Below are 13,131 nucleotides of genomic sequence, written 5' to 3' on the forward strand. Positions count from 1 at the left end.
CCTCGCCACCTAGAAAGGACCAAAACTCCTCAACAGCAAGGGAACAAAGCTGGACGGAGAATGACTGTGACGAAATGACGGAATTAGACTTCAGAAGGTGGATAATGAGAAACTTTTGTGAGCTAAAAGAACATGTTTTAAATCAATGCAAAGAAACTAAGAACCTTGAAAAAAGATTTGAGAAAATGATAACAAGAATGGATACCTTAGAGAGGAATATGAATGAATTAAAGGAGCTGAAAAACACAATACGAGAACTTTGCGAAGCATGCACAAGTTTCAATAGCTGAACTGACCAAGCATAATAAAGAATATCAGAAGTCGAAGATCAACTCAATGGAATAAAATGAGAAACCAAGATCAGAGAAAAAAGCGCAAAAAAGAATGAACAAAGTCTCCAAGATATGTGGGACTATGTGAAGAGACCTAACCTACATTTGATAGGTGTACCAGAATGTGACGAAGAGAATGAATCCAAGCTGGAAAATACTTTTCAAGACATTATCCAGGAAAATTTCCCCCACCTAGCAAGACAGGCCAACACTTAATTGCAGGAAATACAGAGAACACCACAAAGATATTCCACAAGAAGAGCAACCCCAAAGCACATAATCATCAGATTCAACAAGGTTGAAATAAAGGAGAAAATACTAAGGGCAGCCAGGGAGAAAGGTCGGGTCACCCACAAAGGGAAGCCCATCAGACTCACAGCAGATCTCTCGGCAGAAACACTACAAGCCAGAAGTGAGTGGGGGCCAATATCAACATTCTTAAAGAAAAGAACTTTCAACCCAGAATTTCATATCTAGCCAAACTGAGCTTCAGAAGTGAAGGAAAAATAAAATCCTTTGCGAACAAGCAAGTACTCAGAGATTTTGGCACCACCAGGCCTGCTTTACAAGAGCTCCTGAAAGAGGCACTACACATAGAAAGGAACAACCAGTACCAGCCATTCCAAAATCACACTAAATGCTAAAGAGCATCAACATAATGAAGAATCTACAACAACTAACGGGCAAAACAGCCAGCAAGCATCAAAATGGCAGTATCAAATTCATACATAACAATATTAACCCTAAATGTAAATGGACTAAATGCACCAATCAAAAGACACAGACTGGCAAATTGGATAAAAAGCCAAAACCCATCAGTGTGCTCTATCCAGGAAACCCATCTCACATGCAAGGATACACAAAGGCTCAAAATAAAGGGATGGAGGAAGATTTACCAAGCAAATGGAGAGCAAAAGAAAGCAGGAGTTGCAATTCTCATCTCCGATAAAATAGACTTTAAAGCAACAAAGATCAAAAGAGACAAAGAAGGCCATTACATAATGGTAAAAGGATCCATATAACAAGAAGAGCTAACGATCCTAAACATATATGGACCCAATACAGGAGCACCCAGATACATAAGGCAAGTTCTTAACGACTTACAAAGAGAATTAGACTCCCACACAATAATAGTGGGAGACTTTAACACTCCACTGTCAATATTAGACAGATCAACCAGACAGAAAATCAACAAGGATATCCAGGGCTTGAACTCAGACCTGGAGCAAGCAAACCTGATAGACATTTACAGAACTCTCCACCCCAAATCCACACAATATACATTCTTCTCAGCACCACATCACACCTACTCTAAAATTGACCACATAATTGGAAGTAAAGCACTGCTCAGCAAATGCAAAACAACTGAAATCATAACAAACAGCCTCTCAGACCATAGTGCAATCAAGTTAGAACTCAGAATTCAGAAACCAACCCAGAACCACACAGCTTCATGGAAACTGAACAACTGGCTCTTGAATGTTGACTGGATAAACAATGAAATGAAGGCAGAAATAAAGAAGTTCTTCGAAACCAATGAGAACGAAGACACAACATGCCAGAATCTCTGGGACACATTTAAAGCAGTCTCTAGAGGAAAGTATATAGCAATAAGTGCCCATAAGAGAAGAATGGAGAGATCCAAAATTGACACCCTATCGTCAAAATTGAAAGAGCTAGAGGAGCAAGATCAAAAAACTCTAAACCCAGCAGAAGACAAGAAATAACTAAGATCAGAGCTGAACTGAAGGAGATTGAGACACGAAAAACCCTCCAAAAAATCAATAAATCCAAGAGCTGGTTTTTTGAAAAGATCAACAAAATAGACAGACCACTAGCCAGATTGATTAAAAAGAAAAGAGAGAACAACCAAATAGATGCAATAAAAAATGATAAAGGGGAAATCACCACAGATTCCACAGAAATTCAAACCATCATCAGAGAATATTACAAACAACTCTATGCACATAAACTAGTAAACCTGGAAGAAATGGATAAATTCCTGGACTCCTGTATCCTCCCAAGCCTAAACCAGGAGGAAGCTGAAACTATGAATAGACCAATAACAAGGTCAGAAGTCGAGGCAGCAATTAAGAGCCTACCACACAAAAAAAGCCCAGGTCCAGATGGGTTCACAGCCGAATTCTACCAGACACACAAAGAGGAGCTGGTACCATTCCTTCTGAAACTATTCCAAATAATCCAAAAAGAAGGAATCCTTCCCAAATCATTCTATGAGACCAATATCATCCTGATACCAAAACCCGGCAGAGACCAAACAAGAAAAGAAAACTTCAGGCCAATATCCATGATGAACATAGATGCAAAAATCTTCAATAAAATATTGGCAAGCCAAATGCAACAGCAAATCAAAAAACTTATTCATCATGATCAAGTAGGATTCATCCCGGGGATGCAAGGCTGGTTCAACATACGCAAGTCTATAAACGTAATTCACCACATAAACAGAACCAAAAACAAAAACCACATGATTATCTCAATTGATGCAGAGAAGGCATTTGACAAAATTCAACAGCCCTTTATGCTAAAAACCCTCAATAAACTCGGTATCGATGGAACGTATCTCAAAGTAATAAAAGCTATTTATGACAAACCCACAGCGAATATCATACTTAATGGGCAAAAACTGGAAGCATTCCCTTTGAAATCCGGCACTAGACAAGGATGCCCTCTGTCACCACTCCTATTCAATATAGTTCTGGAAGTTCTAGCCACAGCAATCAGGCAAGAAAAAGAAATAAAGGGTATTCAAATAGGAAAGGTGGAAGCCAAATTATCTCTATTTGCAGACGACATGATAGTATACCTAGAAGACCCCATCGCCTCAGCCCAAAAACTCCTGAAACTGATAAGCAACTTCAGCAAAGTCTCAGGATATAAAATCAATGTGCAAAAATCACAAAACTTCCTCTACACCAATAACAGACTTAAAGAAAGCCAAATCAAGAACGTACTGCCATTCACAATTGCTACAAAGAGAATAAAATACCTTGGAATACAACTCACAGGAACGTAAGGGACCTCTTCAAGGAAAACTACAAACCACTGCTCAACAAAATCAGAGAGGACACAAACAGATGGAGAAACAATCCATGTTCATGGTTAGGAAGAATTAATATCGTAAAAATGGCTATACTGCCCAAAGTAATTTACAGAATCAACGCTATCCCCATCAAGCTACCATTGACTTTCTTCACAGAACTGGAAAAAACCACCATGAACTTCATATGGAACCGAAAGAGAGCCCGCATAGCCAAGTCAATTCTAAGCAAAAAGAACACAGCAGGGGGCATCACACTACCGGATTTCAAACTATACTACAAGGCTACTTAATCAAAACAGCATGGTACTGGTACCAAAACAGAGATATAGACCAATGGAACAGAACAGAGGCATCAGAGGCAACACAACATATCTACAACCATACAATCTTTGATAAACCCAACAAAAACAAGCAATGGGGAAAGGATTCCCTGTTCAACAAATGGTGCTGGGAAAACTGGCTAGCCATGTGCAGAAAGCAGAAACTGGACCCCTTCCTGACACCTTACACTAAAATTAACTCCAGATGGATTAAAGACTTAAACATAAGACCTGGCACCATAAAAACCCTAGAAGGAAATCTAGGCAAAACCATCCAGGACATAGGAGTAGGCAAGGACTTCATGAACAAAACACCAAAAGCATCGGCAACAAAAGCCAAAATAGACAAATGGGACCTAATGAAACTCCACAGCTTCTGCACGGCAAAAGAAACGGTCTCTAGTGTGAATCGGCAACCAACATAATGGGAAAAAATTTTTGCAGTTTACCCATCTGACAAAGGGCTGATATCCAGAATTTACAAAGAACTCAAACAGATTTACAGGAAAAAAAACAAACAAGCCCATTCAAAAATGGGCAAAGGATATGAACAGACACTTTACGAAAGAAGACATATATGAGGCCAACAATCATATGAAAAAATGCTCATCGTCACAGGTCATCAGAGAGATGCAAATCAAAACCACATTGAGATACCATCTCATGCCAGTTAGAACGGCGATCATTAAAAAATCTGGAGACAACAGATGCTGGAGAGGATGTGGAGAAAAAGGAACACTTTTACACTGTTGGTGGGAGTGTAAATTAGTCTAACCATTGTGGAAGACAGTGTGGCAATTCCTCAAGGCTATAGAAATAGAAATTCCATTTGACCCAGCAATCCCATTACTGGGTATATATCCAAAGGACTATAAATCGTTCTACTATAAGGACACATGCACACGAATGTTCATTGCAGCACTGTTTACAATAGCAAAGACCTGGAATCAACCCAAATGCCCATTGATGATAGACTGGATTGGGAAAATGTGGCACATATACACCACGGAATATTATGCAGCAATCAGAAATGATGAGTTCGTGTTGTTTGTAGGGACATGGATGAATCTGGAGAACATCATTCTCAGCATACTGACACAAGAACAGAAAATGAAACACCACATATTCTCACTCATAGGCGGGTGATGAAAAATGAGAACACATGGACACAAAGAGGGGAGTACTAAACACTGGGGTCTATTGCGGGGGAAAAGGGGAGGGCCAGTGGGAGGGGGAGGTGGGGAGGGATAGCCTGGGGAGAAATGCCAAATGTGGGTGAAGGGGATAAAGCAAACAAAACACACTGCCATGTGTGTACCTATGCAACTGTATTGCATGTTCTGCACATGTGCCCCAAAACCTACAATGCAATAAAAAATAAAAATTAAAAAAAGAAAACTGGAAAATAAATTAAAAACAAAATAAAAACCATTAAGTGATTAAAATTTTACTATCCATATTTCTAATTTTTATTAGAATATTTTATTTACATATTTGTATACTTGGGATTATATTATGTATGACATTTGTGTCCTGATTTTTAAATTGAGATTACACTCTTACATCACTAAAAAATTTTTTCATGGTTGTATAGGTATTTCTCCTAATAAATGTAATCTGTATGTTGTATACAGCTCCCCAGTGGAGGGTGTCCATTTGTGTAGGGAGGGCCTTCTGGGACTCATCTGGAGACAAGACGGGTGTTCAGGCTGCCTGGGCACTGACAATGCCCAGTGAACATGTAGCCTTGCTGATGCAGAGTTTAGTTTCTGAAAGCTTCATATTTGTCAGTGCCCTTATGTGGAAACATGGAGCACAGAAATTGAACAGGAGTTTGAACCCCACACAGAAATGAGCTATGGCACTGTATGAATTTCAGCATCCTGTATCTGGCAAGCCTTGACCTTCTTGTGTCACCAGCCATTTTGCCTTCCTGGCAGGAACTTTGTGGGCCAGGCAAAGTTACACGAAGACATGGTGTATGTGTTCCTGCTCTGTATGGTCATTTCCAAACCTTTTGCATATGCTTGGCTAAGTAAAACAGAAACTGACAGCAAGTGCGGAGGGGTCTCTTCCTACCAGTCAGTGGTCCAATGGAACTGCTGCTGTCTTTTCCCACATTTTTCAAAACAGTGAATAATTCTTTAACAAATATCCTTGACACAGTTCAATTATTTCTTTAATGAGATTTCTAAAAGTAAAGTAACAATCTGAAATATAGAATTGTTAAGATAGCGACTTACTGATTCAGAGACTGACTTGGATATTTAAATGAATCCTAGCTTTTATACTCAATGGTGGTAGAAGACCTGAATATTTTCAAATCATGAAAAAAATAGTTTAAATCTATTTTTATAAAATTTTATTTATATTATAGTTTTTCCTAGATTAATAAGCACTTTCCAATTCACGCTAAACCAGATTGGTCATCTGGTTAAAGTGTTAAAGTATCTATATAGTAATCAAAGTGTTAAAAGATATTTTACCAATGGTTGTTAAATCATCACGATTGAAAAAAGAAAGCATTACCGCATTTTTACTGCCAATGAAGAAAACAGATTTTTCTCCAAATTCTACTCCATCACCTTCACTTCCATTAATTCCTTTTTTTTCCACTTCAGCTTTTGCAATTTCCCAGAGAGTTTCACTACATGAGAGGCAGAAAATAAAAATTCAGAGAAAAAGAATTTTCAAATATTTATTTCAAGCTCAGAGAGAATTTAGTTCAGTAAAATCTATGACATAAATGAACATTATTTTCTAAGGAACAACAATTTGGTAAAACATCTGAGGATTAGTCATTCTATGATTTTGTTTTTCTTTTGTTGCTTTGAACTAGTTCTTTGAAGAATACTGAAATTGATAAGCAGAGCCTTTATCACCAGGATGTGAGGTTGTCTTATTTGGGGCTTCCCCTAATGTTCATAGCTGAGTATGTTGGCTTCTCAGACACACATGAAGGTACAATGACTTTTGGGAATGTACATCTTGAAAACCACAAACACTTAGGTCACCTAGGAAGATGGGGAAAGTACAAAATTGGTGTATCAAATAATCTTTGCTCTCTGAAACGTTTCTTTTTTTTTAAAATGTTTTAGCTAAAAACTTTTTTAAAATATAAAAGTATATGGGAGGCTGAGGTAGGAGGATCACTTGATATCAACTTAAACCCAATCTCTACAAATAATAATTTAAAAATTCGCTGAGGCTGGACGCAGTGGCTCAGGCCTGTAATCCCAGAGGGATTATAGGATCAAGTGATCCACCCACCTTGGTCTCCCAAAGGTGGGTGGATCACTTGAGGTCAGAAGTTTGAGACCAGACTGGCCAACATGGTAAAACCCCATCTCTACTAAAAAATTAGCCAGGCGTGGTGGCACACACCTGTAACTCCAGCTACCCAGGAGGCTGAGGCATGAGAATCACTTGAACCTGGGATAAGGTTGCAGTGAGCCAAGATTGTGCCACTGCACTACTGCCTGGGTAACAGAGTGAGACTCTGTAGAAAGAAAAGAAAGAAAAGAAAAGAAGGAAAGAAGTTAGTTGGGTGTGGTTACATGCACTTGTAGTCCCAGCTACTAGGGAGGCTGAGGCAGGAGGATCATCTGGGCCCCAGAGGTCGAGGCTGCAGTGAGCATGATCACATCACTGCACTCCAGCCTGGGTGATAGAGTAAGGCCTTGTCTCAAAACAAACAAAAGGTATAAATAAAGGAAAAAAAACCTAAAATCACAGACATTTTGAAAACCATCCTTTCATTCATTTCTTTACATAGATATATAATTTTATACAATAAAATCATATATATAAACTAAAGCTTAAGTGAAAATGGAATATTGAACTCAAAACTAACTATGGGCAAGACCTGATAGGTCCTAGACTGATTCTGCTACTTTCTATGTATTGTAAAGTCGGGCAAATTACCTAAATCCTACATCCCTTTATTAATTAAACAAATATTTATTGAGCACCTAATATATGCAATCCTCTGTGCTACTGCCCAGGCTGAATTGTTTCCCTATCGCTAAAATGCCAATAAAAAAGAATACCAGCTTTATAGGATTGTCATAATTGTTAAAATAAAATTGTAACCTATACAATTACACAAATTATTGAGGGCTTATAATTGTTACTATTCAAGAACCAAGAATAAAGAAAAAGGGCCAAAACAGGAGTCCTTAAATGTCTGCATTAAAATTCATGCATTTATTTCACAGGTGAGCCTTCAGTACTCAGTTTGGGCCTCTTTGTTCCTCATTTACACAACATTCTTTCAGAATGTGAGGATCTGCTTTCCAAATACTCAGCAGAGAGGACATGGAGGTGCTGGAGTCAGGCATGTCACCTAACTATAACCATACCTTTATAACTAGCAATTTTCCACACTATGCCAAGGGCAGAAAAAGATTTATCCCGCTCTGTCATGCACTCACTCCCTGACCCCTCTCCCCGACATGTTTATAAACTGGCGAGAGACGGTTTAGGACTATCTTGAGAACAGGTAATTGAAATGACCATCACGAATTGAAGAGCTAGAAAATAGTTTACAAACCCTCTCCCATTTCCTCCGTTAAGTGTGATGCTGTACTTTCCATAGTGCCTTTCAAGCTTTCCCTCACTTACTACTCCGAATCCCGCATCAGGAGGCGAGGCCCCCGGGCAGAGAAGGCTTTATGGTCTAGCTCATCACTTCTCCGGGGGCAGTCTCTGGCCCGCAAGAAACTTTTATTCAATCACTGAAGGGTGCAGTTGCTAATCTTTACAAATCTCTTACATTTCTACCTAGGGTATTTTCTTTCCTGTTTGCGGCAGAATCTTTATGCTCGAGGCTGGTTCCTGGGTCCGAAACTATGCAGACCCGAGTGCAAGCAGACCACCCCCACAATCTTCTACCAGCTGGTCCTGCCTGGGTTTCCGCTCCCCAGGAATATTCTCAGCAGCTTCTCCCTCGCAGGGAATACCTGGGCATCGTGGCCCGGTTGCCGCAAACGTCACGGGCTCGGAGTTGGGCCCAACCTGGAAGCAGGCGTTGAGTTCTGCAAGTAGTCCGGGAGTGAGGCCTTCTGGGTTGCCATGGGAGCGACGTCGCGGCCGCAGTTGCGTGAGGAAAGGAGCATCATGGGAAATGTAGTTTTCAGGAGTCCTTTTCCATCTCACACTCAGCCTCAAGCATTAGGATTGCTTTTAGATCCCAAGTTTATAATCCTTTGTTACCTCTTAGAACGAGGTGATAAGGGGTTCCAAACCCGGAATCTAAAAGCAATTGTTTCTGGGCTGGAGGTGTTCTTTTATTTAAAAAAATTTTTTGCCGTCAGCTATACGCCAGGGGTCTCTGCTCTCTCTCGTCTTTTACTTTTTTCTTCCTAATCGCCATGATTTAGGAATAGAGGGTAACAATCTCTTGAGCTGTTTTCCAGTAATTTACCAGAAGCAAAGAATATCCAGACTTTAAAATTTAAAATAAGGCATGTAATTTTAATATTTTCCAATTTTCCTGATGTTTAGTTGTTTCAAGTTTTATTCAATAACACATTATGTATTTATTAATAAATTAATGAAGCAAATGCATCTCCTACATACTTCATTTACCTTATAAATGTAGATCATTTTGTTTTGGAACTTTGTTATCTCTTTATAGATCTTCAGAAGTGTCCAAATAAATAACAAACATTGAATTATTACTATATGCAAGGCCCTATGCTACACAGAATAAGGAATAAGGAGATAAGTAAGAAAAGATCATTACCCTTAAGAAAGACTTACTCAGCTAATTATAAGCACCTAAGGAAGTGAGTGATCTAATCTATTGTATATAGGTACAAAAATTACATGAGGGCAAGTGACTAAATGCCTGAAGGAGATGGTGAAACATTCATGGCACTGATAGTATTTGGTCTGTGTTGAATGCTGAGTAGACCCAGGCTTTCTAGCCTAACACTCCCTCCCTCCAATCCTCTGCTATTCAGCTTGATTTCTGTGGTGTGATGTTCAAGGACGTGGGCTTTGGAGTGAGATGGAACTAGGTTCAAGTCCTGACTCAGCCACGCTGGCTAAGCTGCCACATTGTCACATTGGGTAATTCACTGAATTTCTCTGAGCCTTAGTTTCTGATTCTGTAAAGCAGGAAAGATTGTGAAACTTAAATGAGATAAACATAGGTGAAACATAACACATTATAACTGCTTAATGCTTGTTATTATTGTGTGATAAGCTGCTGGTCAGAAACTTTGAACAAAGAAACACAAGGAACACATTCCTGTAAATTAGGCGGATAGTTGATAAAGGGGTGTTTATTTCAGATAAAGTCATTGGGAACAAAATCCTCCCAACATCTAGGTGTATTTTGGAGACACAAAGAACACTAAGATGCACATAGGAAGGGAATTAATGGGAGTAGAGCTCAGCGAAGAAAGGATGATTTTTAAAGGAGGCTTATATATATGTCATTAAATCAGCAGCTATAGCCTGGTACTAAGCCAGCCTATAAGCTCACAAATTGATATGGGACAGATTGTAATGAATTGTAATGATTTGGGTTCATACTTTTGCATGCTAGTTAGGAAGGCCTGTTGATATTGATAGCAATAATGACAGCTAACATTTTTGCCAAGTGATTGCTATGTACTGGGCACAGTACTAGTACTTCAAAAGTACACTTGTTTGAATAACTGGGAGAGGTGTTTGAAAGAGGGAGCTTGGTAACAAGGAAGGTGAAGGCGGACCTGGCTGGGCCCTGATCAGCAGAATTGATTCGGGATTGATTCAGTTAATCTGAGCAGGTGAGTTCCCCCTTCTTCCCTTATTCCTCTTCAGGCTTTCATACTTGGGCAAAGAAAGTGACCTTCCTGCGTAGATGAAGATTGTTCTCAAGGTGAGAATGGAAAGAGGAGACAATTTCATGCTGCTTTCTGGATGGAATGAGCAACAGTGCCAAAGGGTAAAGGCGTGGGCAGGGTGTATTTGGGAAACTGAATAGTTTGGGATGGGATCATTTAAAGTGCCTCGTGGAGCTACAGTGGAAGAGCAAACTGGGCAGGTAGATGGGGCTACTGTGAAGGATGCTGTCGTCTAGACTTTACTGTGTTGGTTATGAGAAACCAAATAGGGTTTAAAAATAGGAGTGTGCCACGTTTAGACATGGGTTTCAGTGAGATAATTTTTTGCAGCTGCATGATAATTTTCATGTGAGATAATTTTTTGGCATCTAGAAGACCATGTGGAGCTATTAACAATATCCAGGTAAGTGACAGACAGAGTTTTAAAATATTTTCCCTTGTTTTCAAAGTTATATAAGCTAATTGTAGAAAAAAAAGGTATGCACAGAAAATTAAGAGAATAAAATAAGCATAATCCAGAAGTAATAACTATTAGGTATTTTGGAAACACATTTGATGTGTTTCATTCTAGTCTTTTCTCTTACAAAGTTGAGATTAATCGTAAAGTTAATATCCTGATTTTAACATGTATTTCCCCATTCAAATTTTTAAAATGAATCATAAACATAACTTTGATGGTTGCAGAATATTTCACTATATAGATTTTTCATAATTTATTTAAGCGTTCTCCTTTATTTTGAGACAGAGTTTTGCTCTTGTTGCCCAGGCTGGAGTGCAATGGTGCGATCTTGGCTCACTGCAACCTCCCTCTCCTGGGTTCAAGTGATTCTCCTGCCTCAGCCTCCCGAGTAGCTTGCATTACAGGCATTCTCTAGCACACCCAGCTAATTTTTTTATTTTTAGTAGACATGAGGTTTCTCTGTGATGATCAGGCTGGTCTTGAACTCCTGTTCCTCAGGTGATCCACCTGCCTTGGCCTCCCAAAATGCTGGGATTGCAGGCGTGAGCAACTGAGCCTGGCCCCACCATTCTCCTAACATTGAGTATGTTTGGGGTGATTCAGAATAAACACCTAACATGAGCTGGGTTAATCACAGTCCTTCCCTGAAATTTTTCAAACTAGAATTGGGGAAAGCGAGTCACTCTCATTCTAGAGGAAATTAGCATATTTTATGCTAAACGAAGTATTTTGTAGTTATCGAGCACAGAGCAGACACACATCAATATGAAGAGAAAGTCCTGGCACACGTCTCATGGTTCTAGTTGTCCCTAAGGCTTGCCTGTGTCCTCACCTTTCTTATGGATTGGTGGTTCAGCTTGCTCTTTGATTATATGAGATATCGTAATATCCTTGTAATATAATTTCTCATTTTTGTCTAAGCTAGTTCAAGCTGAACTTTGGAATTTACAGCAGAAAGAGTTCTATCTAATACAATTACTAGATAGTAGAGAGTAAGGCCTTGGGAAAAGGGAGAAAAGTTAATGTTTCTTTCTTGAGTGATCGATCAACTGGTGATCCTATTAACTAATTTGGAGGAGCAGAGAGCAGGAGATGCATGTTTAGAGGATGTGGTGAGTTTGAAATATCATCCGGCAGACCGTTGGACCATTTGGGGTCTGCTGGACTTGGCAGTTAGATGGTCAGTGGTAACCTCATGTGAAGGCATTTCGGTAGAATAGTCAGAACATGAAAGCAGTGTTGACAATACCCCATCCCTGGGGGGAACTTCTTATAAGCTGTGCATGATCCAAAAGCTAATAACTCTCCACAAGCTTTTCTAAGGTCACACACTTTCTGTAAACTTTCTCTCATAAAAGGCAACTCTTATTGGAGTTTGATAGCATTTTCCAGAAACTCAAGAAGTTAGTAACATTTAAGCCATTTCCTCTGGCATTACACAATATTCAGTTCCAAGGAACTCCTGGGAATTCATTAGAGCCACATAATGAGAGAGGTAACTGGCCTTCTCTTGCCACTGCCACTGCCACTGCTAAAGATGAGTCATTTTATTTTCATAAAACCACAATATAACCTGGCAGCACTTCAGAAAGAGATGCCTTTCCCTTCTTACCCCTACTCTGTTTATTAGAAAATTATGTTGGCTAGTTGGGTGCGGTGGCTCACGCCTGTAATCCCAGCACTTTGGGAGACTGAGGTAGGCAGATTACCTGAGGTTAGGAGTTTGAGACCAGCTAGACCAACACGGTAAAACCCTGTCTCTACTAAAAATACAAAATTTATTTTTTTTGTATTAGGCGCCCTTAATCTCAGCCACTCGGGAGGCTGAGGCAGGAGAATTGCTTCAACCCAGGAGGCAGGGGTTACAGTGAGCTAAGATCGTACCATTGTACTCCAGAAAGCAACAAGAGCAAAACTGTCTCAAAAAAAGAAAAAGAAAATTGTGTTGACAAAGCACAGGAAGGAAGGGTACTTGGTATTCAAGTGCTGTGGTGAACATTTGTGTCCTATTTTGGAGTTATTTGCTAATAGACCCTTCCCTAGTAAAGTTGGTATTCCTTGCCTATCACTGGACTGCAAAATAATATAAAGGATACAATGAAGTTTTTTGGAATGAAGC

The 13,131-nt window shown here is 39.5% G+C and overlaps 1 protein-coding gene across 10 annotated transcripts in view; it reads right to left on the reverse strand.

The window, feature by feature from the left end:
* Nucleotides 1–8,789, reverse strand: part of DYNC2LI1 (dynein cytoplasmic 2 light intermediate chain 1) — a 73,489-nt gene extending 64,700 nt beyond the window's left edge. For 5 of the 10 annotated variants that reach the window (XM_078349433.1, XM_035272673.3, XM_035272674.3 and 2 more), the window contains exons 1-2: nucleotides 8,678–8,789; nucleotides 6,246–6,363 (exon numbers count right to left, since the gene is read on the reverse strand). Coding sequence is in view for 4 of the 10 variants with exons in the window: in XM_035272673.3 (XP_035128564.1) it covers nucleotides 6,246–6,363; nucleotides 8,678–8,685 (126 nt within the window). In the remaining 6 variants the exon portion in view is untranslated. Of the gene's footprint in view, nucleotides 1–6,245; nucleotides 6,364–7,100; nucleotides 7,216–8,490 lie in introns of all 10 variants that reach the window. The other 5 variants (XM_035272678.3, XM_035272676.3, XM_078349432.1 and 2 more) reach the window with 4 other exon arrangements.
* Between the last annotated feature and the right edge of the window lie 4,342 nt (nucleotides 8,790–13,131).

Source organism: Callithrix jacchus, chromosome 14 (assembly GCF_049354715.1).
Source record: "Callithrix jacchus isolate 240 chromosome 14, calJac240_pri, whole genome shotgun sequence".
Lineage (NCBI taxonomy): Eukaryota > Metazoa > Chordata > Mammalia > Primates > Cebidae > Callithrix > Callithrix jacchus.